We start from the raw sequence: 27670 nt of genomic DNA, 5'->3' as shown, positions 1-27670 counted from the left end.
ATATAAAAACATGAAAATTATACTTTAGAAGTAAATTTAGTATCAAAAACGTTCGATTCAGCACGACACAGTCCGACTGAAAATCGTGCCGATTACCGGCGATTCTGATTACCAGGGTGCCGATTTACGAGTCTCTACTGTACTTAATTTTATACAGAAGAAAAAAAAAATACATCCAAATAACCTCATTTTTGAAAATTTTTCAGTATTATCATGAACTACAACTCTAGGCTAGTTAATTAACTAATTTCAGAGATCCTAATTTGCATAAAGAGCATTAAATCTTCAACTGGACATCATCATCATTGTTCATAAAACTGGCTGCAAACATATTGACTGACAATCTCTTTCATAGCTATTCATGCTCAGATGACTATAAGAACAAATAGTGTAACAATTGTAAATTGAGTTATCTTCTGCAAGCAGATAACAATCCAACAACTATTAGACAACAGTTTCAGCATTTTTATCTGAATTCTATATTGATATAAGTACCTACACTCCACTGATCTCCCTATCATCATCCCATAACCCATGATCCCAAATGTTTTGAGCCACCACTGCCCTCTTGGTTCCATAAATTTATACCCAACACTCCCTAACCAATTTCCTTGTATGAGAAAGGCTTGGAAATATTCTTACAAAAATTTTATGTGAACCTCATACTTTGTGTCCATACATTGTTCTCCATATCCGGAAACCATTAAATGCAATGTTTTTTCTTACCTATTTTAATGGATTAAAGGAACCGTTCAGTCATGACTCCAGCAATGTCAAGCATTGATGGTTGAATGAAATTCTGCAGTTTAAGATGTTTGCTCATAACAACTCAACAAGAAATTGTGACCATTAAGATTATTACTGCATGATGGCCATTAAACTGTACATTTCTTTTCTGTGGACACTTACATTCCAGCATGACTGCATCACAGAACTATTCTGTATCTGCATACACTTGTTTGAAAGCATGACTTGGCCCCAGATATATGGCAAATAACATTACAATGCTTTTCATCACTAGGTATTTTATTGACCAAGTGATTTACTACAGGTTTATGTCAACATATGCAGATTAGATGTTCTGAAAAGTTCATATGTTGATACTTCAGTCCCGTCAAAATATTCATCAGTACCTATGTTACTATAAAGTGGAATCCACCACTTTTACTGGAAAACATGGCACTTCTTGGCAGAGAATTCATGTCTTCAGATGAAGCTGTACATTGATCCAAACTTGCCAATAGTCTTTTTAAGAATGCCAAACTGCCACCAGGCAAACTTTTTAAGGCAATGCCCCCAACCAATCAGGTAAAGGCAATTTAAATGTTGATATGTTTTTTGTTTTCATTTGAACATTAAACATGCTCCAGAATTTGTTTGCTTTTTTTTTTCTATTAAATAAACATTCTTTTGTCTTCAAAACTGTTTATCTTCATTTGTTCAAAAACCTGTTACTTCCATTATAGCTGTTCTGCTTTTTTTTGTAGTGTTTTTATTGACATTTGTTTGTATTTTAAGCAACAATATAAAACATATATGACAATCACTACACACATTGCAAAAGACGTATATTTAAAAAAAATTAAGACTAAAAACTTTTTCTTATATTAAATAAATCTTAATGTTTTATATATATCTTCTAATAAATACAATTCTTTACCTAATTACAATAAATCTAACTTACCAAATGTTATATATCCAATATTATCCCCAATACGTGCATCAGTATTCTGCAACTCCATTGGGGGTTCTCGATGACTAAATAAAACTTGAGGAGCGGTATGACTTGCTTTTCTGCCTTCTTTAAATTCCTAAATAAAAGTAATTTATTATAAATAACTATATAACAAAATCAAATTTATTTATTCTGTTTTATATTGACACAATGGAGTGATATTTTTCAAAACACTTGGCATATTATTCATCTCTTTAATATGCCAAGTGTTTTGAAAAACGTCACTCCATTGTGTCAATACAAAACAACGTAAATTAAAACATGGTTTCACTGAAATAATAAATAAGAATAAAAATAAATTTATTTATTCTGTTTTTTACAATGAAGTAATCATTTAAAACTAATTAATGTTATTAAAAATAATTATTTTTATTTATTTAGTTTTTATTCTTATGAAAAATTTGAAGAACAAATAATGATTATTATATTTAAAATATACATTATAAACAAGATTCAATTTAGCTTAACACTTTTTTTAGTTTTGACAAAAATCAACATATAGAAAAGATAAATCTAATTTACAAATTTAAGAAAAGCAATTACAATGTATTTTGAAAGTGCTGAATAGTAAACATTAAAAATAAATTACTGATTTATAAATTGAAGTATAAAATGCAGTTTATTATGATGTCTTATAATTAAAATTAATGAACTTTTATAGCTATAAAACAGTGGATAATTTAAGAATCTTATAAAAACTATCCTAATGAAAATAAAACTCTATTAAATTTTTCTCTTTAAATAACTGTTTAAATAAAATAATTAGTAATGTTTGTTTATGTTCCATCTGTGTGCCCATGAAATGTATGAAAATTTGAAATTTTACAATAAAAATAAAGATTAATAGTTAAATGTTTTAATAATAATACTTACTTGCATAAATACTTTTCCAATAATAATATCATCTTCATCTTTAAATATAGTACTGAAAACAACTGTTACTCTATCTGGTTTTGCTTCTACGTATCTGAAAAGTTAACAATGATGATTATTAATATATTTGATTTTATACTATAAAAGAGAAATACCTGGGTAGTTTTAAAATAAAGAAATAAATATATTTGAAAATATGATAAAAGTAAAGATTTTTATTCATGTTATATTTAAATCACTTTAAAAGGAGTCCTGCACAAATTGTATAGAAGTGGATCCAGGTGGATTTGCCTGAATCTTTAATATTTTATAGTCTAGTGGTCCTGATCAAAAGTCTCCATAGGCAGAAAATCAAAAAATGAACAGTTTTTCAGTTATCAATCATTTAAGATACAAAAGCAGTTAAAAAATTGTGTTTTGATACTTTATAATATGATATCTACACATGACAAAAAAATGCAACCACATGAAACAAGTTTCTTACATATTGAATTATTTTAAAAATATTGAAGTTATTTAACATAAATCTTTTTCTGCAAGATATGTGATATGTTACAAAAAATATTAATTTCAAAGAAAAATGATCATTCAATCAATCAATCAAATCTTTATTCGTACTAGGCAGTTGCCTGTTACATCAATGTGTTGTAATTAGTAACTAATTATAATACACCACAGTTGGTATTAACATACAAAACAACTAATTTTAACACATTCTAATTCTTATCTTTGTCAATAACAATATTATTTTAATTATTATTAGTTTAGTTAATTTACTTAATTTTAATAACTCGATTACAAAAAAATTTTTGAGACAAATTATATATTATAGCAGCATGAAAAAATAAATACATAATTTTTTCCACAACAAAATTGTTTAGAGTATAAAGATTAAATCTATTACATAACTCTAGGCCCTCCTTACATTCACAAAGCATATGGAACTTAGAAAATTTATCTTTATATCTATAGCAGCGACTATTAGAAAATTCATAAAATTTATTATTGATTATCATCTCTTTATTTACTCTAAGCTGAATGAAAAATTTTTTAATGCCAAAGGGCAAATTAGCCAGCACATAACTGTTAACGTATGGATATTCCAATATTGTGTTATATCACTCCGGCTTTTTTCATTTATGCAGATCATCAATATCTTGGGACAAGGAAATTTCTAGAGCATTTTGTATCCATTGAATACGAAGTAGTTCACTCAACCAGGTTATTTCCAGAAGTGGACCTATACAAAAACCATAGCTATTAAGAATTTTTGATATTTGGCCTACCCTATTTCTTCTCTGTGAATCCATACAAGATTTGTGATATAATAGCCTCAATAGTATCATTGGTAGGTTTCCACTATCTCTTATCTTAAACAGGGATTTAATGAATCCTTTTATAAAAAATCGACATAATTTAAATCTATGCAGTTCCAATCTAAGTGCACTTCCTGGTATATTATATTCTAGTGTAAAAATTTTACGGATAAATTTATTTTGGATTATATCTAGTTTTGGTAGCTATTAAGACTCCAAATCAACAAAGCATACCCTATAGTATTCATAATTATAGAATTAAACAGTTTAAAATGAACAAATATATTCTTCAGTTTAATCTTGGTAAACGATTTAACCATGTTATTAGTTAATATATTGGATTTAGCCATGATTTTTTTATACTGTTTTTCAAATGATAAAGTCAGTGTTAAGACAATTCCCAAAAATTTAATTTTTTGAACAACCTTTAGTTCCTCGCTATTGAGATAAAAGTACACATATTTCTTAGGCAGTCTGGTTTCCATTTCTAAATATCATTATGGATGATTTACTTGGATTAATTTTTAAATTTAATTCTTCAAAGTACTCTTTCAATGTTTGTATTTTCCTATGTAGGGCAGCAGCTGTCGGGACTACTATCACATCATCATCACATAAGATATCGAATGGACAACTTGTCCCTCAATTACAAAACCATTGTCTTCTCTCTCAAAGCAATTGTTCATATCAAATGAATAAAAATTAAAAAGGTGAGGAGACCAAGGATCATCTTGTAATAAGCCTCGATCTATGTCAAACGACATAGATCAAGGCTTATTTCAAGATGATCCTATAGAGAGCATTACAAGAGATCCAAGAGGCACTCTATATTGTCTTGTTTGACTATCACTTTGTATCGGCTCGGCCAAATAATAATCCTATTATTCTCACTAAATGATCTTCCACTTGGTATTTAGTCATCTTTCTTGTAACTCTCTAACAACCACAGAATCATATGCTTTTACAATGCCCAGGAATAATGCAAACACTATGTCTTTTTCTATGAAGCTGTAGCTGGACTATTGCAATTAATATAAAAACAGCCATTTGAGTACCCCATGTTTAATGAATGCAAACTGTGTACTATTTCTGTAGTTATTTTTCTCAATCCAATCCATAAACCTTGTCAATAAAATTGACAAACAGTTTGTGAAAACCTGACAGCAACACAACTAGTCGATAATTATTTGGCAAATTTCTCTCTCCTTTCTTATACAACATATAGACATTAACTTTACTCCAGTCTTTTGGAATCATACCTAAATTATAAAAGTCATTGAATTGTCTGGCCAAGTAGTTAATGATATCCATCGACAAATTTTTTAATGTATAATTAGATATTGTATTGTGGCTGGGGGCTGTTTTTTTCTTTTAGTTTTTTAATACACTGGTATAAATATTCAACATTAAATACCTCTTCAAATAATTTGTTCCTTGGTAGAATCATTTCAGTAATGTTCTCTCTGGTTTTACTTATATAATTATCAGAAAAATATCTTAAAATATTGAAACCAACTGCTGTATGACACCCGACATATTCCTTCCATTTTTGGAATAGTTCTTCGAAACTTATTTATAGTATTCCAAAATGCTTTTGTATCTTTTAGTTTTATCAACGAGTCACTAATTTCAGAGAAGTATTTTTTTCTTTTTTGCTTTCATAAGGTTTATATATATCTTCTTATTTTCAAAGTATTTCTTCAAAGATTGTTCAGAATTCATCTAAATTGTTGTAGGCTCCTTTGTTTTTTAATCTTATAATAATAACATTTATTATCAAACCAACTCTGTTTATATTTTAATATCCTGTTCCTCTTAAACTGGTAAGATTCTAGCAACACCAATAAATTATTGTAATTTTCTGTTGGTTTATTATTCTCCTCTAGTACTAGTATCTCATTAATCTCAGTGTCAATTTCCTTTTCAAATCTCAGCTTGTTAAATTTTTGTCCTTTGTGATTACTTAATTTTTGATTTTGTATGTAATTCTGCAAATTCCTTGCTCCTTCTGTTTCCTCTTAATTCTAGTTATATTGGAAAATGGTCAGACTCATCAATGTTTAGTACCTTCATCTTTTTACACTGATCTAAAATAAAATCTGAACAGGTAATATAGTCAATCGTAGATTTGCCTGCATGAGCTATATAAGTGTAGTCAGCAGGAAGATCGCTATTCAGCTTACCATTCAGTATATATAGTTCGTTTTCTTGTACAAAGTCTAGTAAGATTTTTCTGTCTGTATTGGTTATTTTATCCTTGGATACTTTCCATTATTAATATTAACATTTCTTCCTTTATATTTTGTATCTAGCTTCTCACCTATTCGAGCATTGAAGTCTCCTCCTATAATCCACAGATTAATAAAATTAGACCACTGAGCAATAATATTTTGAATTTCTTTTAAGCTCGACTTTTTATCTACTAATGGAAGAAGAAGATATACTAGTATAACTCCTACTCATGATTCTCCCCAGATCACCTTAAATCTCTGTCCAAATTCAATCAAACAAATATAATTTTTTCAGTTATATAGCATTGTAATGACTCACCAAGATGTCTTCTGATTAGTAATAAAATGCCTTCAGAAGGTCAAGCAAATCTTCTAGTTCTCTATACTTTACTAAATAATGCTATATATTTTCATTCAAGAAACTCCTTATCTTCTCTATTCATTTTTGTCATCCATGTTTCTGTAAAGCCAATAATTGGGTGAACTTTCATGTATTCTTTTAAGGAATCTTTGTATAGTTTCCTTGCAATCCTTGAATATTCCAAAAACCTATAAAAAATTTATTTTCATCACTATGATTTATTATTTCTAAGGTGAAAAGCTCAATTGAATTACTATTATCAATCTGTTTTTCCACATTTCAAACATGACTGTTGTCCCATTCTATCTTTTCTGTTTTATTTATTATTAGCGTTTCTTGAGCTTATTGTTTCTTTCAGTCCATTTACTGACAATTCCGTAGTCTTAATCAAATTATTCCTAAAAAACCACTTAGCTGAATCACTTTCTCTAGATCAGCAGTTCCCAACCTTTTTTTGACCAGGGACCGCTTTGATTTTATTGTTGTTAGCAGGGACCACAAGGTTTAAGAAAAATAAACTGTGTCAATCTAAAAATTAACTTTAATCAAAACTTTTAACACAAGTAATCGTTAAACTCAAGAGTAACATGTTTTAATAGTACTATTATAACAGAAAACATAACATTTTTAGTAAAAATTAAATTCAGTTTGTATCAATGTGGAAATAATAGTTTAAATTGAATAAAAGTTTTAAATCTTTCGCAGACCATATTTTAGCTCTTGCGGACCACTGGTGGTCCGCGGACCACTGGTTGGGAACTGCTGCTCTAGATTAATGTCATACGTATATATTTTATTATCTTTTATATAATAATCATCTCTTACTATTATTTTATTTCGTTTAATTTTTTCCTGTTTGATTAATATCTGTAGTTTTTTCTTCTTAGTATTTTTCTTCTCTTACATAAATCTGCTGTAAATGCTATTTTTTTCCTCTCCTTGTTATTAGATTTAGCTTTCATTTTCCAGAATTCTTTATGTATTGAGTTTCTTACATATAAGAAATCTAATGTTATTTTCACAATAAGTTTAAGTTCACTATTTGTTAATCTAATTAAGCTTTCTATACAGTTGTTTACTATTCCCAACTCCACATTAATAAAATGGTTAATTTCCTTTAGATAGTCAAATTATCTGTTCAAATCAACTATAGTTATGATATTTTTATTAGTTCTCTCATTTGCCAGTTTATCTATTTCAAATTCTAAGAAACATGATCATTTTGATTTATAGTCATTAACAGAATACTGATTATAAACATCAATAAGTTCTTTATTCTTACAAAAGGTAATGTTCCAAAGAACAAGAAATTGCCTCCCCCTGCAAAACTCGAGTAAAACAACAATCAATGAAAAGTATAGTAAAAAGTAAAAATTAACAACAGAGATAAAAATAAATAAATATATATGAAATATACAATTCCATACAACATGTACAAATTCCATTTACAGAGACTCTTGAAAGTTTTAAGATCTAAGTGGAGTACATCCTCAAGTTCAACAAACATGTGTGAAAAAAATATGTCCTTTGTGATAGATAATCTGTTTCTTTGAAGTATCTGAAGTTTTCACAAATAATATTTAAAGATTATTTTAGAAGATTAAACTATTCCAAATACAATAATACTTACAAAGTTTCATCATCTCTGTAATGTATAACAGCTCTCTTATGACCTTCTTCCCCTTTTTCTTGAAATTCAAAATATTTTTCAAACACAGAAGCAAAACAATTCCGTTTTAACATTCCTGTTTTTTGTATCAATTCTTCATAGTTTTCAGGAATATTTTCAAAGTCGAACAGCAGACTAACATTATATCCTGAAATTAAAATAACCAAAAATAGATTTTATTTGAATAAATTAATTGTTAACAAAATAGAAAAGTAATTACATATTACAAAAACCTATTTCTATAGTTCCTCAGTTATTTAAAAGGAACATTTATTGAAATTAAAGTGTGTATTGTGATTAAAACACCATATATGTGAGTAAAATAAAAAAGAAATTTATAATTTAAATTAAATGTAATAAGAAAAATTATTATTCAATTTATTATTATTCTGTATCTGTACTAATATATAAAACAAGAATGTTTGGTGGAGGTAATCTCAAAATGTGCTGAACCAATTGTTAAAATTGTTTTGCTAAATTATTGGAATAGTCATGTTCTAAATTATTTAATAAATATGAAATCATTATAATTATTAATTTTGATAAGAGATGACACTTATCTATCTCTAATACCAAATTACTTAATTTTCTAGTTATCCTTACAGATGAACAGTATATATTCATATTAAAAAATGAAAATGCACAAGAAATATACAGTAGAGCGTTGTTTATCCGAAAGCTGGTCAACCGAAATGTCGGTTAAACGAAAGCTTTCCAGTCAAACTGTGTCGTGCTGAATTGAACGTTTTTGATACTAGATTAACTTCTAAAGTATAATTTTTTGTTTTTATATTTTTCAATATATTTATTTTGTTTGTAAAAAATGCAGAAATAATTTTTAACGATACAATAACCTCAATTATTATTATAAAAATTTTCGTTAGGCTTAAAATCGACGAAAATTCAACACGAAGCAACACACAACGGAGAAAAATTTCAACATGGGATAGGTTAATATATTTTTTCATACATAATCGGTTATCCGAAAAAATCAGTTATCCAAACAACCCCAGTTCCAAATTGATTCAGATATACGACACTACTGTATTTTTACTGCATTTGTCTCATATCATTTGTTCAAGGTCAATCCCCCCTTTGCCACCTGGTGGCTCTTCCTATAAAGTATATAAAGTGAGATTGTTTATTGTTTCTTACTTCAAGGTAATCTTTAAATATACTGAACCAAATTTTTTAATTCTTTCACAACGATGGAAAGCTTTTTAGTTTCTAATGTACAGTACTGTAATAAGCTACTTTAAAACTTAAGACCCCTCACTCCTTGCTGATTCCATCTCCCATACAAACCCTTTGACCGAACTGCACTAAATTTCATACAGTTACTCACTGATACTCTGTAGAAAACATAGACCCCTCACTCCTTTTCTCTGATTTCATCCCTTTCTCTGAAACGCCCTAACCTTTTGAGTGATCTTGACAAATTTTGTGCAATTACTATCTACAATCCTCCAAAAATTATATGCCACTTTAAAACTCAGATCCTTCCCCTGATTTCATCTTGCACAAACTGTCAACCCCTTTGACTGATTTGAACCAAACTTTGCATAAATGTCATCCTGCAGAAAATATACACCACCTTATAATGAGCAATTATTTATTGTGACATTGTCACAATGCTAGGCTGCAATTTTTTATCATATTTTTAATGCATTTAATTTAAAATGTACGCTCTCCACTTAGAATTAGTAATAGCTTGCCCCTGTATGTCATACTTTTCCTTTAACAATAGAGTTGTGTCAGTCATCTATTAACTCTTTTCACAGGAAAAGTTTGAATTGAAAAAAAGTGACTTCTGTTTTGCATCAGAAGTTCATATATAGTTAATCAGGGCCTCCTGCCCCTAAGGTTTCCATATTTGGTCTCATCTTTCATCTATTTCTGTTCTCAAAATTAAGGATAGACAAACAGCCAGACAAGGCGACAGTGGAAATTTATAGGTTATGATTGGATAATGGCATGTGATGTACAATGAATGTAATAAACAAAAAAAATGCTTTATTAGAAATAATAAATTAAAAATACAAAATTCTTAATATTATCCAAGAAAACCTTTTCAACCCAGAAGACAAGTTTGGATTTGCCCAATCTTATACAGCAGTTGGTTTGGCTTTATACTAATGAATCAGGTTTTGTGAGTTGTTTATATCAGCGGTCGGCAACCAGCGGTCCGTGGACAATCACTGGTCCATGAGAAAATTCAGGTGGTCCTTGGAGAAATTTGGACATTGAGCAACTGAAGGTTATGCAAAGTATTACAAAAGAAATGCAAAATGCTTAGTTGCTTTTTTCCATTCATTTGGGGTTTTTATTTGAATCTAAAACCAAATACAAAGTGACTGTTATCAATAAATAATGAACAATAAACAAAATTGTGAGTGCGATTGTCCTTCTTCATGGAAAAGCACTAAAAATCCATAAACTTATTTCAACAAACAAGCAGCAACAAACTTTAGGCTTGCATTAATTTGTTATAATTAAACACGGTAGTGTCATATTAATATGGTAAAATTGAACTTTTATGATCATTATTCTACAGATTTTGAATTGTTTAAAAAAAATTCATGATAGTGGTCTGTGAGGTCAGAAAGGTTGCCAACCATTGGTTTATATGTATATATAACCCATGCTGGAATATGCAATGGCTGGCTGAGTATCTTGTATGGGAGTTTACAGGATGAGAGCACTTGATGCATCTCCAGTCAAACCACTGTCATGTTTACAACTCTTAAGTTAGATGCCTCTGCTCCACCAAACAACCCTACAGAGTACTAAGAAACTGTATTTTAATTATTAGCAGTTGGTCACCTATGGTGGTATTAAGGTAACTGAACATACAAAGTCAGACTGAGTTATATGCTCGAGCTCTGGCAATGCATCCAAATGGAGATCAAGCCTACCTCACTTTCCTTGCTCTCAAGTACAACACTCTTATTACTTTGACATACAGTTTTGTGTGCAACCTGTACTGCACTGGATTGCTCTACAATAGAGTATTGCTCACACTTTATCAGTCAGCGAGGTCCCCCCTATCTAGGGGGGACCTCGCTGACTGACCCAGTGCATCCACTGGACTATAGATCGAAGAGACACCAAAAACAATTTCTATCAATTCCTTTAGTGTCTCTAAGTTTTCTTTACTTGCTGAGAGTGTTCAAAGTACTTGGTCTTTGGGCTTGTTCCAATTGATGTGATTAGCCCTTCTACGAAAGTCATCCATTAAGGGCATTCAAGTACATAATTGCATCACTGTGCGGACATCCACAGGAGCAGCAACCATCTCATGTCCAAATTTGGACTTGAAATGAGGAAACTTCTCATGTCGCATAAGGACTTGGGTCAGTGTCCAATTACAACTGATCAGAGTTCGGCAAACTTCAGACATGAAGGCATAGGTCAACCTACTGTACTGAGGTTCCAATGCTCTTGACAATACAATACAATACTTATATTCTGCCTGTATAATACAATACCAGTACCACTGAGGATAGCTGGTAGTAAGATACAATAGAGGGCTATATACATGGTGTTTGAAAAACATTTTCATAAGCATTGTGCCAAAAAGATGCATATAGTAATTCACAAGTTGAGTAAACAAGGTTAAGTGCAACAATAAAATTCATACATTAAAATATGCAATAAAGCATACATTGTTTGTTTTGTTGCATGACAAATACTAATATCCAATACATATTACAGAATGAGCATGAGATGAACATACAATATGAACATGTGAATTGAAGTTTACAGTAAGCATGCAATATGAGTGAGCATGTCACTGAGGAGGAGTCAGTGCTACTGGCTCAAGAAAGGAAGTGTGCTGACGGTGAAGTACTTCATGATCAAATATTTGAAGTAATTGTAGTTTTGTTTTACGAGAAGGTATTTATGTGCATCATGCCAAGTATCTCCATTTTCTTTTACTGATATTATATCAGTGGAAGAAAATGGAGATACTTGGCACGATGCACATAAATACCTTCTCGTAAAACATTTTTAGTTGATGTCTTTCTAGTTCTAAACCAATACAGTGAAAGATGTGTGTGTGGGAATGCCAGGAGGTAGGACAGAGTCGGACCTCCTTTTTTTCGGCGAACAGGTCAGAAAGACCCACCCCACTGTCAAGGATGGCAAAATTTTTATGATATCCCGACTCGTCGGGATTGGGTAATTAATTGTCAGGTCGAGTGGAGGAAGTGTGTGGGTTCGTTGATAAGGTTAAGGCGATATTCGAAATAACGAACCAGGATAAAACAGATAGCGATTTATTTGGATAGATAACCTAATACAGAGAATCTACGCATCCCGTCCCTAATCGCGTGGGAGAGAGAGTTCACAAATGTTGGGGGAATCATACCTCGTCTTCTGATGTATCGACAACAATCGTAGGACGGATCGGTCAGTGAAAGGAGGATCGGTCGTTCTTCGGCTCTGGCGGTGGGCGGAAGGATCGGGCTTGGCGGCTCGTGGTCGGCGGCTCCGGCGTCTTCGGGTTGGCCTTCGATTCGGATTCGGATTTGCCGGGACGTTCGTCATCTTCGGACGTTCAGCCACCACCGTTCTTGGATATCTTCCCCCTTTATATACTCCCGGTCTCGTCCTCTGCGATCACCAATCGCGACGGAGGGTGATGAGTCGATCTCCGTGACTCAGAAGTCGGATCCGGAGAGGAGGGAAGCGAGTTTGACGGCGGGAGGCTGCACATCCTTTGAATCTTGATCACTATCTCTCGAGGGGGTTTGAACAATAAAATTTGAAAATCGGACTGGCCGGTTTAACCCGGTCCTCACATATGTTTGTGCTATCATTCGAAATGTTACAAAAGGAGCAGAGGTTTGTTTGTTGTAAATTAAAGTAGTTAAGGTAAGAATGAGACCTACCATGCCCAGTTAAAAACTGTGTGACATGGCAATTAATGTTAATCCAGTTATTGTTGATTTAGTCTTCTATTGCAGGGATACATTTGTAAGTCAAACGATTATGATTGTCATTCCATTTAAGTTGTCACTCTTTAATAAGATTCTGTTTAAGCATGTTTTTAATGTGTTTTATGGAGATTTTGGTGTAGGAAATATGAAAATCATTGTCCTACGAAACATATTTTGCTAGCTCATCGGCTCTCTCATTTCCTTTTGTGCCAATGTGAGTTTTTGTCCAGTTAAAGGAAACAGAGTTAGAAGAGGTGAACGCTCTTGCCAGTATGTCATCGATCGTTGCAGTAGAGTATTTTTTATATAGCTTGCTGGAGATTCTACCTTCTCTGTCACAAATAGGCCCTTGGCCACTGCATTGGCCAAGTGATCAGCATGCTTGTTGCCCGAGATCACAATGTGGCTTCGGACACACTTTGGGTCAACCTGTTGCACGTGCCTCAGTATCTTATATATGATCTCAGTACCAATCGGCCTCAGTGATACCTGTCGCTCAAGGCCTGAAGCAACGACTGGCTGTCAGAGTATACCGTGATTGGCTCGAGACCAAGATGGTATAGGAACCACTGGGACGCTTCTGAAAGAGCCACCAGTTTGACCTGGAACACGGTTGCCTCCTTGTTCAGTCCGACTGATGAACTGTACACTAGAACTCTGTCATTATAGATGCAGTACACAGTGCCTACTTGGCTGACAACTTTTGGCTGCATCGGTGTAGATCTCAACACCACTTCACATCAATTCACAGACATCCCAGCTAATTCCAACCCTACAGAGGGTCCTCAGATAGTACTGTAAGTAACCGATGATGGTTATATCATAGTTAAATATACTTGAAAGAGGAGATCAAACTGCAGGTCTGGATAGCATAATTGACAATGCATCTAGTGTGCACTACAAGTGGGAGTTGCAAGTCTAGTCCTGCTTCAGGCAAATTCTTTTCTTCCAGAATATTCTAAAATTATTTAACTAAATTATAATTATTAAATTTAATATGATATGGCACTTAGCACCTCCCTCTAGGATAAATTAATTGGTAATTAAAATTATAATCACCAGAAAATAGCCTGATCTTAAATGGCAATTGGTTTGGCTTTGTACTAATGAATCAGGTTGTGCGAGTTGTTTATATGCATTAGAATATATGTGGACACAAAACAACACATCATACATAAAAAACTGCCAATGTTTTATAAATAGGTGCCTAAACACCACTTGCCATCTATGGTAGTGATCCTGAAATCAAGGTACATTTTGATAGTATCTGAATTTCACACTGCACACACAATACAACAATGTAGCGATAAAGTCTGTCCAATCAAGAGAAGACAAATGTAAAATTTAAAAAGCTTCCATTTTGGCAGTACATTCCATTTTCAAATATAATCTGACAATGGTAATTTAAGATTACCAAAAACATTAGTTCATCTTATTAAACTTAAATTTTATTTTAAAAATTGGTGGAGTTTGGTTTTGTAATTTGGTATTTTAATGCATATCTGCAAAAACAAATTATTCCATGCTCATTTGTTAAACATGGGACTGATAACACTTATTAATAGAGAAGTTTTCAACAGCCATGCAAAGAATAAAGCCTACTGTTACCATAACACATCTGAATATGCTTCTTTAGTCAATATATTTGACATGTAAGAATCATCAAGATACAGGATCTGCATCTTGCTGTTATCATGTCTTCTTTTCACGATATTACTAATCTCATAATCTTTGCAACTTTATTGTATGTTTGAATCGTACTGTGTTATAATTTCTGCTTTAATTTTATCCGTTAGTTAATTTTTCTCAGTTATATCAAAAATAAAAAATATGTTTAAAAATAACAACATTAAAAATTCATAGATGAAACTTTTAATGTTACATTCTAAATATAAAAATATTTCATAAAATCTATTCAAAATTTATTACTCAAAAGCCTCATAATTATAAAATTTACTCTTTTAGATACTGCATATCTAAACAACTCGTTCATTGATATTTTAAAAATATGAATATTTTATAATGCACATATAAATTAATTATAATTAATAAATTTATATGCATTTCAAAGGCACTTCAGTTGTTTATTTTAATTTAATTTCACTCCGGTGTTTATCCTTTATACTTTATAATTAATAAATGCTAATAATACAAATAATATTAAATTAATAAACTATAAACTAATAATATTAAATGCAATAGCTAAAATAGTAGACAACTGTAATGAATATAATATAATGAAATATTTAAATTACTAACATAATTATTTATTGTAAAATGGAACTGTTAGGAGTTTAAGATAACTAATTAAAGATAATGATGTACAGTACTCACCATCTTCTGGAACTGTCAAAAGTGTTCCATATTCTCTCCTGAGTAACTAAAATTATAAATAATAATTTATCATCTTAAATTTGCATATAGGACAAATGAAAACATTTAATTCTAGTTAAATATATTAATAAGTGTATTAATCAGCAAAATGACTTTTCAAAAACTAACACAGTTTAATATAGAATTTTAAATGTTATATAATTCTACAACAATAACTACATTATATATTCTTAATTTTTTCCTCTATTTGTCAAAATTGTTCATTTAAATGTAGGTAAGGTAAATAGATAAATTCAATCTACAAGATCTAAAAATTTTATAATGATAATAATGTACACACAAGCACTTTAAAAAATTATATCTTATGACTTACCTCATCAGCACCATGTTCTTGCAACTCCTTGTAAAACTTTAAAGAAATACTAACCTAAAATTAACAGAATTCAAAATTATATAATTATACCATAAGATATTTATTGTCATAAAAATTATAATTAAATTTCAATATTAATCTAGACCAGTGGTTCCCAACCTTTTCTAGGATGCAGAACACTTTTGTGAGCAATTTTCTTTAGCGGAACACTTACTTAAGTTAATATGAAATACATAAGCTTGTCATCAGTTATTTTATTAGAATTGAGCAGTTATAATTCAAAATCTCTACTCATATTATTAACGCCAATTCTAAGACAGGAAAAAATATACCTAAATAACTTTAATGGGAAACTTGTGCCTGATGTTTTTTACATATTTCATTCAGTTTTTATCATTGCCTTTATCTTATTCGAAACAGTAGTACACTCCATAAGTACGAGTCGTACATATATATTTAAGTTTATGAAAATTTTATGATTTTAATTTTTTGATATTCAGTGGCTCGAATACGATTGTACATTTTCCGATTTGCGACTAAATCTGCGGAACACTTGGGAGATGCTTACGGAACACCGGTTGGGAACCACTGATCTAGACTATAAATCTATAGAAAGTGAGGTTTTAATCTCATTCAAATGTCCAACTAAAAAAAATCTGACCTTTGACAAGTGTTTAATTACAGAAAAAATTTGAAAAATTAAAAATTTAGTATAGTATAATCTCATAATCTAGCTATTCACTAGTTCAACAATTCCACTAATTTAAGTAGTTGACTTTTGCTGACTCTCAGGTATTATTACTGACATTGTTGCCAAATCATAAACAAGCTTCCCACTGGTTCAAACTCTAGTTTCAACTAAATTTGAACACCTCACTAAACATCATGATCGCATGATATTAAGCTTGAACACTCAAACTTGGAATGATATTAAAGATTGTTAGGCTCATCATCTTAGGCTGTTCAAAAACGGTACAGTATCTTATAATACAAATAGTCTATAAATACGAAATAAGTCTCCCAAAATTTCTCCATCAAAAATACTGTATCTCCCACTAAATTCAGTGAGAATTCACCAACTTGGCAACATTGATTACTGACGATAGCAATATGCTTTGGTCAATTGTCTAACTATTTTTCTGCATCATTAACAAGCGACTCCATGCTATCAAACACATTTGTGTGTCATTGAATTCACCTTACTTTCAACAATACACCATATTTCTTAATTCAACACTCTTCTAGTCCCATATATGTTGGATTACAGATATTGTACTGTACTATTTTTACTATTATGTCAAAATTTTTTTAATCCAAAACTTTAAAATTATAATTATTTTTATAACAAATTGCTAATCATTATATACCTTTCATTTTAATATTCAATACAAAATGTATATACATACTTAAATATTTCAATTTATTTATTTTTACAAGTTTATTAAAAAATGATAAGATTGAGTGGGATAATTGTAAATGTTCGTATTGATTTCCCACTATTTACAATTACAATTTTTTGCAACTTAAGAAAGAACATCTGTATATTTCTTTTTTAGTGGTTTTGTCATTGTACTAATACTAATCACATTATATCTGAAATTATCTCTACCAGGTATATTAGTAAAGATTTTTTTAAAATATGCTAAAAAATTCATATTTACATTTACCCCATTCAGGAGGAGTAAATGTAAATACTTTGATTAGTAATTGTAAATCTCTCAAGGCTTTTGTGCTTCAGACTCTACATGTCTACATGGCAGGGTAAACGATAAATGAACATCTTTGAGATGCAAAACGAACAAAATTGAATAATTTTATTTCACCAAAAAGAAAATCAAACAAGAAACCTGCATTAATATACATCAAAATATGTTCAAATAAAATAATTCAATACAAAACTTTTTACCCTACATAAATTAGACTAACAAGGAAAGGTCAAAAATTGATATGGACACTTTTTAATCAAATCAGTTAATCAAGGCCTTTACAAACAGGTAAAGTTGTTTGTTGTGAACAGTGAATACACAAGAAAAAACTTGAAAAAAATATATATGTATTTAATAAATTGTTTGCCTAAAAAAGTTTAAGGCCAACTGCAACATGTTGCATTTCCTGACTTGAGTTCCATTCATCTTTCATTTTTTAAAATATATACAAAAAATAACTTATTAAATTTAAAGGATTAAAATACTTTGTGTTTTCTTTTATTTTGCAACAGTTATAAATTTGATATTTTGTCTCTAGCTAAAATCAAACCTACTACTTTTTTTTAACTTTGTTTTCTTTCTATATTTCTAGGTTCCAAACCTTTGCTGATAAGAATTTAACTTGTGATTTATCAAGAGTGGTCTACATGTGAAAGTACAATTACCATTGTTTAACAATCCTAACAGTATCTTCACATATACTTTTACAACTAACAATATAACATAACAAACAAAAAGGATAAATAGAAAAAGTAGCAGTTTGAGTTTAACTAGAAAGAAAATATTAAATTTATTATAGATTCTGTCTTTATGTGTGTTTGAGATTCTAAAAGTTTGTATCAGGTGCTCATAGTTAAATAGACCTATTCTTAACTGTAAGTACTGTCAGATTTGTATTTAAAAGTATCACTTACAATTATCTTTTCTTCTGATTTTGGTATGAGATGATGATAAATGCTAAATTTTGCAGTGTCTATGGTACACAATCAAAACAGGGAGATAAAAATTCTACTTAGTGTATTGTTTTACGAATTGATACAAAAATGTAGCAAAAAATCTTATTAATGACGGCAGCAGTATCATTTGTGGACGATATCAACTAATCCTAAAACAAAAATGGGCATCTCATTTTTAGTAAACAAAATAAATACAAACATGAGACCACAATGAACACTTTCATAAACTCAATTAAGTATTAAACAACAGCATATAAATTTTAACAATTTGAAATTTTATTTCAAAAATATATATACATGTAGTAGTATGAAGGCAGCATGGTCATGACTCATGACCATTTTAAGATGTTTCTTATGCAGCATAAAACAAAATACATATATAATGAGAAAAAAGGGAAAAAGAATGTTAAGCTCACGATATCTCTTTGTTAACAATTCTTCATGTCACTAAACTCATATAAAACTCTCCATAAGAAAGCATTTCATATAACATAAATAAAAATTTATTCACATTCACAAAAATTTTATTTTAATAATGTGAATAAAAATTTATTCACATTATTAAAATAATTCCTTTAAGGTAAAAAGGAAAAGAATATAAAATAGAGAGAAACAAAAAAAAAATCTTATGATGATAAAAACGAGTACACAGTATATTGTTGTTTTATGTGAAGATTGTATGTCAGCACTGCTACATAAAACAAAATCTGGCTTAAATTTGTGCTCCATCAAATATTCCCAGATGATTGCCTAAATACTTATGCAACCAATTAGAATTATTAAAAAATGTTAAAATGAATTCAAATCATTTTTACAAACAATCAATAATATTTTAGTCCAAATGTTTCTAGATACACAAAAGCAAGCTTTTATTATATTATTGAGTGCTACTATTTAAGAAAATATATATGCAAAATTGATGTTGTCTCATGCTGTCACGTGGGAGTATCTGCATTCACTTGGTTTAATATTTTGCATGTGAAAGATCTATCTTAGTTTCCGTATATACTGTATTTCCGTTTCAAAGTTCTTGCGACATGCAAATCAGGATAGTCATCACAGCATTCAATAGTTCTCTAAGTTTGGAATGCAGAAGATGGTTGGTTTGCTTAATTAAGAGTCACATTTGGTAGTATTAAGAATGGATTAACCCAACAATTACAAAAATATGAATTATATATAACAATCCTGTGTAAAATAAGATCCTAATGTGTATATATATATATATGTTACGGTAAATGTGATTAATCTGGTGATTATGTGTAATAACCAGTAATTATGCATAATCACCGCTAAATTTGGTAAATATGATAAATTTTTGAAAATTTATCAAATTAACCAGTTTGTTTGCATAATTCCCAACTCGTAATGGTAAATGTGATAAAAGCCCCTAACTTTATGAAAATTCGTTCAGTTTGCACAACTGCTTGGCTTCTATCAACACGTGACAATCACGTGATTTCAGTAGTAGTTCTCATTTTGTTGCATCTAGACATTTTTTCGCTACCCTCTCATATTTTATAAAATATTGAATAATGGCTGGTATGCTTGAGCGTTTTAATTCCAAATTAGTTAATATTATGGATACTAAGAATGCAAACAGTGGTTTTCTGACGAAAGAAAGATATGATTTGTTAAAAAAAGTGAATAATAGTAAAAACAAAAGTAGTGGGAAAAATCCGGAAGATTATCAAAGACTAAAAAGATATGATGTAATGAAAGTAGGCAATGTTGAAAAACTTATCTTTCCTGTAAGTACAGACAGCTCCAATGTTAGATTTTACGTGTACTTTGAAGAACTTTTTACCATAATTCATGAGGTACACTTATCAATAGGCCATGGTGGTAGAAACAGGATGTTAAAAGAACTTCAAAAAAAGTACAAAAACATTACTACCGAAGAAGTCATGATTTACTTAAATTTGTGTGAAAGTTGTCAAAAAAAAAAAAAAAAAACCAAAATACCTAAGAAAGGACTTGTTAGGCCAATGGTCTTTCAAGAGATGAACTCAAGATGCCAAATGGACCTAATTGACATGCACTTCAGACAGGCAGTCGCAACCAGATAACGACTTTAAGTTTATATTTGTCTATCAAGACCACTTGACAAAGTTCGTACAGTTGCGTGCTCTAAAAAGCAAACGTGCAGAAGAGGTTGCATATCACCTAATTGATATTTTTACTATATTTGGAGCCCCCAGTGTACTGTAAAGTGACAACGGTCGTGAGTTTAGTAACAAAATCGTAGAAGCTTGTACAATATGGCTGGATCTGAAAATTGTGCACGGAAAACCTAGGTACAGCCAGACTCAAGGTTCAATTGAACATGCAAACCAGGATATTGAAAATATGCTAAGTTCTAGGTTGGAAAGCAATCACACCAGTAAATGGTCCGAAGGGTTACGTTTTGTGCAATTTATGAAAAATAGAGCATTTCATGAAGGCATCAAGTGTTCTCCTTATGAAGCAATGTTTGGGATGCATGCAAAATTTGGCTTGAAAATGTCTTCTTTCCCGAATGACTCTATCGAACATCTTAGAACTGAAGAAGAGCTTCAGGCATTAATCGAGACAGTCAATAATGCTGTTTACCTAAGATGCCCAAAAACATTTACACACAGAAATTAAAGCCATTGCTGGAATAATAGAGTCTTATTGAAAAATTTGTCTTCTGAAAGAATATTTTTTGTATTTCAATTAATAATAATGCTTTACGTTCAATGAAAAAAAATGATGAAATTCAAATATTTCAAAAGAATAAATTTCATTTTGTTCAAAGAAAATTATCTCTGATTAGAATGTCATTAGTTTATAATAGTTTCACATAAATGATTAAGAGGTTTTTATTAAAAAGAATGAAATCACTGAAGATTTCATTATGTTCAGATTGGAACACTAGCGCACCCTAAAACTGGTGCATGTTTAGGATGACACCATCTTGAAAGAATTGAGTATTCTAACGTTTAGAGGTGCACTTTCTGGATTCTGATACTCATTAATGCACTCTAGGATACAGTAATGCTTTAATCAAATGCAACTTATGTGACAAATCACTTGAAAGTAGATGAAGATAATAAAAACATCATAAAATTTTCATTGATGTAATGTTAAAAATCTATATTTGAGAGAAACGTTGCACATTGAACATTAAGAAATATTCTTGTAAACTTCACTTACCCTAACTTTTGTCTTGTCACCATTAATATTGCATATATGAAACAAAACACCATCAAAATCTGCAATAGTTATATCAACAGATTCTGCTTTATTCCTAAAAGAAAATTCAATGTCACAAGTCATCATAATATATTTAAATTTCAAACTATAAAATATAAAAATAGGTAAAGAAATGAATGATGATAATATAAAAAAAAATTAATAGATACAATCAAAGACAAGTAAGTAAATGTAAATATAAACACAGCAAAAGATTAACTATGTTTATAACTTACCTACTATAATTGAAAGACTAACAATTAAAAAGTCAAATATCATGACAAAAATTTTATGATGGTTTTTCTATAATTTTGTTCCCAGTTTTGATTTATTTGCAAATATTTTATTTTACTCAACTACTGAAAACTGGGAATATGTTAATAAATACTGCACAAGTAACCTATATCCAGCAAAAAGAAATTACAAGAAAGCAAATGTTTTCAACTATGGGCATCAACAGCCTAATGATGCCTGTTAAACACAGTTGAAAATGTTTGCTTTCTTGTAATTTCTTTTTGCTGGATATAGGTTATTTGTGCAGTGTTTATCTTATTTTATAATTATTATTTTTGAATATTTTGTCTATCTACAATGGATTTAAAATATATAATATAATTAATGTAAAGAATCCGTCCCGAGTCGTTCTTTACGCCTCGAGATTGTCCGTTTGATGGTCCGTTGAAAGTCACACCTCCACACTCGATAATTAGTTATATACAGTTTATTTACAAATATTTACAAAGATATACACTATGTAATAGCATTACGTACACTACAGTATCGAAGCTGTGATGCAGCACGTCGACTTAGCTGGCCCGGGAACACGAGTCACTCTTCCGGAGATGGCTTAACCTCGTGGCCGTCCGTCTCTACAACAACCTTTCTCCAGAGGACTTTCTAAGAGGAGAACACTCTCTCTATCCACCTCAAAGGTCTGCCTGTTGTTAGAGACCGCCACGTACCAGGTCCCTCGCCCTTTCTCTTCGCTTTTTTGCCACCCTTCCAATTTAAGGGATTCTGGCACTGCTTCCTGCGACCAATCAGTGCCTCCCCTTTCTTAGAGCCTACCAAGACGTCCGCCCTATCTCCCGCCGACGTAGCTCACATTTGCGTCCGTGCTTTATTTATTTTTGTTCTCTCAAGCTGGCCGGCACGTGGCCAACGCATTGACCCTTAAGTGGGGACGCTCCACCTTTGATCCTTCCGGCCGTTTATGGCCCCAGCTCCAGGTGGGAGCAATTATTTCAGTCGTGCGATTTCTTTGACTCAGGCCGCCAAAGGCGGACATTTTATAATTATTATTTTTGAATATTTTGTCTATCTACAATGGATTTAAAATATATAATATAATTAATGTAAAGAATAGAAATATCAAACAAATTTAAAAGGAAATTCTATATATAATCTAGTAATCACTTTGTAGTATTATTTCACTTTGATTTTTAAATTCACTTTGTAGTAAATGATAAAAAATTTTCAGTTGAAATTAATTTAACAAAGTAAATATTGTTATTGGTTTTTAATATACTTAACAATATTAATTATTAATAGTGGAACCATCTACCAGAATTTGGAAAAGATAAGAGAAAATAAGACATTTACTGGTCCCAAATAATATGATATATCACATTGTCATTGTATTGAAAAATTTTATACTCGATAATTTTAGTTCTTTAGCTAAATTATGGGTTACATTAAAAATTGTAAATACAGTGCACTGTATATATTAGATATTCTTTTGTATTGGTTAACTATTAGTGTTATAATTATTATGTTGGTGCCATGCGTTTGTAAGCTGATGAGAGGTCCTTGTACCTGAAATGCATCCTTACCTAAATTTGAAATGTGATTATTAAAGACTAACTTTTTCGTAAAAGATCTGGTCATTCTTTCTGTTGGTCTTGGTGTGATAAGCCCTCCATATTGTTAAATCCTATTTATTAGGTTATCTAACTCTATCTAATTTATTTTTCTAGAAATCATATATTTTTCTCATTCTTAAAAGTAGATAGATTTTCATTAAATATTAAAAATATACAAGTGAATTGCATGAATCAGAAGAAAATGTGATTCATGGATTTCTATATGACTCATTTCACCCAATCTACTAGTCTGACTACCGGTTTATTTAATCCATAAACTCTTTTCTAACCTTTGTATCCAAATGGATGACTCATTTCATCCATTACAAATAAATTCATGTTATATAAAAGCAGTTGTAAGTCACTAATAGGGCAAAATAAATTAATACAGAGCATAATCATAAGCTAGAACATCTAAGCACTTCATGCCATATTATGTATTACTGAAACTGATAAGTTTCCAAAGTACAGAATCACTCAAATACCTAACATCCAGTTTTATAATGCATTACCCATGTTTTGAAATGACAAAGTTACATTTTGTGTAAAATGTATCATTTAAATGTTAAGCACTTTCCCCCGGGGAAATATTCAAAAAATCCCTTTTTAGTGTATATTCTGTTGACGTCACCTATTAAAACGCAATTAAAAACGCAAAAAACCGCATGTAAAATAGTACAAATAGAAGCCGAGTTCTTCACGGTAAGCCTTAATCCTGTCCCTCTCCCCGCTGGGGAATATCGAAAAATCCCTTTTTAGTGTATATTCTGTTGACGTCACCTATTAAAACGCAATTAAAAACGCAAAAAACCGCATGTAAAATAGTACAAATAGAAGCCGAGTTCTTCACGGTAAGCCTTAATCCTGTCCCTCTTCCCGCTGGGGAATATCGAAAAATCCCTTTTTAGTGTATATTCTGTTGACGTCACCTATTAAAACGCAATTAAAAACGCAAAAAACCGCATGTAAAATAGTACAAATAGAAGCCGAGTTCTTCACGGTAAGCCTTAATCCTGTCCCTCTTCCCGCTGGGGAATATCGAAAAATCCCTTTTTAGTGTATATTCTGTTGACGTCACCTATTAAAACGCAATTAAAAACGCAAAAAACCGCATGTAAAATAGTACAAATAGATGCCGAGTTCTTCACGGTAAGCCTTAATCCTGTCCCTCTTCCCGCTGGGGAATATCGAAAAATCCCTTTTTAGTGTATATTCTGTTGACGTCACCTATTAAAACGCAATTAAAAACGCAAAAAACCGCATGTAAAATAGTACAAATAGATGCCGAGTTCTTCACGGTAAGCCTTAATCCTGTCCCTCTTCCCGCTGGGGAATATCGAAAAATCCCTTTTTAGTGTATATTCTGTTGACGTCACCTATTAAAACGCAATTAAAAACGCAAAAAACCGCATGTAAAATAGTACAAATAGAAGCCGAGTTCTTCACGGTAAGCCTTAATCCTGTCCCTCTCCCCGCTGGGGAATATCGAAAAATCCCTTTTTAGTGTATATTCTGTTGACGTCACCTATTAAAACGCAATTAAAAACGCAAAAAACCGCATGTAAAATAGTACAAATAGAAGCCGAGTTCTTCACGGTAAGCCTTAATCCTGTCCCTCTCCCCAATGGGGAATATCGAAAAATCCCTTTTTAGTGTATATTCTGTTGACGTCACCTATTAAAACGCAATTAAAAACGCAAAAAACCGCATGTAAAATAGTACAAATAGAAGCCGAGTTCTTCACGGTAAGCCTTAATCCTGTCCCTCTTCCCGCTGGGGAATATCGAAAAATCCCTTTTTAGTGTATATTCTGTTGACGTCACCTATTAAAACGCAATTAAAAACGCAAAAAACCGCATGTAAAATAGTACAAATAGAAGCCGAGTTCTTCACGGTAAGCCTTAATCCTGTCCCTCTCCCCGCTGGGGAATATCGAAAAATCCCTTTTTAGTGTATATTCTGTTGACGTCACCTATTAAAACGCAATTAAAAACGCAAAAAACCGCATGTAAAATAGTACAAATAGAAGCCGAGTTCTTCACGGTAAGCCTTAATCCTGTCCCTCTTCCCGCTGGGGAATATCGAAAAATCCCTTTTTAGTGTATATTCTGTTGACGTCACCTATTAAAACGCAATTAAAAACGCAAAAAACCGCATGTAAAATAGTACAAATAGAAGCCGAGTTCTTCACGGTAAGCCTTAATCCTGTCCCTCTTCCCGCTGGGGAATATCGAAAAATCCCTTTTTAGTGTATATTCTGTTGACGTCACCTATTAAAACGCAATTAAAAACGCAAAAAACCGCATGTAAAATAGTACAAATAGAAGCCGAGTTCTTCACGGTAAGCCTTAATCCTGTCCCTCTCCCCGCTGGGGAATATCGAAAAATCCCTTTTTAGTGTATATTCTGTTGACGTCACCTATTAAAACGCAATTAAAAACGCAAAAAACCGCATGTAAAATAGTACAAATAGAAGCCGAGTTCTTCACGGTAAGCCTTAATCCTGTCCCTCTTCCCGCTGGGGAATATCGAAAAATCCCTTTTTAGTGTATATTCTGTTGACGTCACCTATTAAAACGCAATTAAAAACGCAAAAAACCGCATGTAAAATAGTACAAATAGAAGCCGAGTTCTTCACGGTAAGCCTTAATCCTGTCCCTCTCCCCGCTGGGGAATATCGAAAAATCCCTTTTTAGTGTATATTCTGTTGACGTCACCTATTAAAACGCAATTAAAAACGCAAAAAACCGCATGTAAAATAGTACAAATAGAAGCCGAGTTCTTCACGGTAAGCCTTAATCCTGTCCCTCTCCCCGCTGGGGAATATCGAAAAATCCCTTTTTAGTGTATATTCTGTTGACGTCACCTATTAAAACGCAATTAAAAACGCAAAAAACCGCATGTAAAATAGTACAAATAGATGCCGAGTTCTTCACGGTAAGCCTTAATCCTGTCCCTCTTCCCGCTGGGGAATATCGAAAAATCCCTTTTTAGTGTATATTCTGTTGACGTCACCTATTAAAACGCAATTAAAAACGCAAAAAACCGCATGTAAAATAGTACAAATAGAAGCCGAGTTCTTCACGGTAAGCCTTAATCCTGTCCCTCTCCCCGATGGGGAATATCGAAAAATCCCTTTTTAGTGTATATTCTGTTGACGTCACCTATTAAAACGCAATTAAAAACGCAAAAAACCGCATGTAAAATAGTACAAATAGAAGCCGAGTTCTTCACGGTAAGCCTTAATCCTGTCCCTCTCCCCGCTGGGGAATATCGAAAAATCCCTTTTTAGTGTATATTCTGTTGACGTCACCTATTAAAACGCAATTAAAAACGCAAAAAAACCGCATGTAAAATAGTACAAATAGAAGCCGAGTTCTTCACGGTAAGCCTTAATCCTGTCCCTCTCCCCGATGGGGAATATCGAAAAATCCCTTTTTAGTGTATATTCTGTTGACGTCACCTATTAAAACGCAATTAAAAACGCAAAAAACCGCATGTAAAATAGTATAAATAGAAGCGGAGTTCTTCACGGTAAGCTTTAATCCTGTCTATCTCCCCCCGTAGGGGAATTTCGACATGTATATTATATAAAAACACGTGCATATTCGAATGCAACGTTGTGTCAGAATTTCAAAGGAATTGATAGGAACAAACAAACGTTGTATTTTATTTATATAGATAGGTAGAAAATGATCTGCTTAGGTCCATTCTCAGAGAAACGCATAATGCCTCACAGAAAAGCTAACTTAAATCGTCTGATGTTAGCGCCATCTGTTGGACATAAAAGAAGTAATCTATATATAAATATATTTTTGAAAGGGGGGAAATGGTGATCTTCACATTCATGTTATATAAAAGCAGTTGTAAGTCACTAATAGGGCAAAATAAATTAATACAGAGCATAATCATAAGCTAGAACATCTAAGCACTTCATGCCATATTATGTATTACTGAAACTGATAAGTTTCCAAAGTACAGAATCACTCAAATACCTAACATCCAGTTTTATAATGCATTACCCATGTTTTGAAATGACAAAGTTACATTTTTGAATGTATAATTTAAACTTTATGCATTTTTCAACAATATATT

At 31.5% G+C, this 27670-nt stretch overlaps 1 protein-coding gene across 1 annotated transcript in view; it reads right to left on the bottom strand.

Annotated features, from left to right (window-relative positions):
* Arpc2 (Actin-related protein 2/3 complex, subunit 2) overlaps nucleotides 1-27670 on the bottom strand; it is a 45484-nt gene that overhangs the window by 13220 nt on the left and 4594 nt on the right. Inside the window, exons 2-7 of the mRNA XM_067273036.1 lie at nucleotides 21675-21768; nucleotides 15836-15889; nucleotides 15463-15508; nucleotides 8147-8333; nucleotides 2609-2702; nucleotides 1685-1811 (exon numbers count right to left, since the gene is read on the bottom strand). Of these exons, the coding sequence (XP_067129137.1) occupies nucleotides 1685-1811; nucleotides 2609-2702; nucleotides 8147-8333; nucleotides 15463-15508; nucleotides 15836-15889; nucleotides 21675-21768 (602 nt within the window). The remainder of the gene's footprint in view (nucleotides 1-1684; nucleotides 1812-2608; nucleotides 2703-8146; nucleotides 8334-15462; nucleotides 15509-15835; nucleotides 15890-21674; nucleotides 21769-27670) is intronic.

The sequence above is a fragment of the Centruroides vittatus genome, unplaced genomic scaffold, assembly GCF_030686945.1.
Source record: "Centruroides vittatus isolate TY-2023 unplaced genomic scaffold, ASM3068694v2 contig_460, whole genome shotgun sequence".
Lineage (NCBI taxonomy): Eukaryota > Metazoa > Arthropoda > Arachnida > Scorpiones > Buthidae > Centruroides > Centruroides vittatus.
The sequence above is the reverse complement of the archived record's forward strand: the minus strand, read 5'-3'. Positions and strand labels throughout refer to the sequence as shown.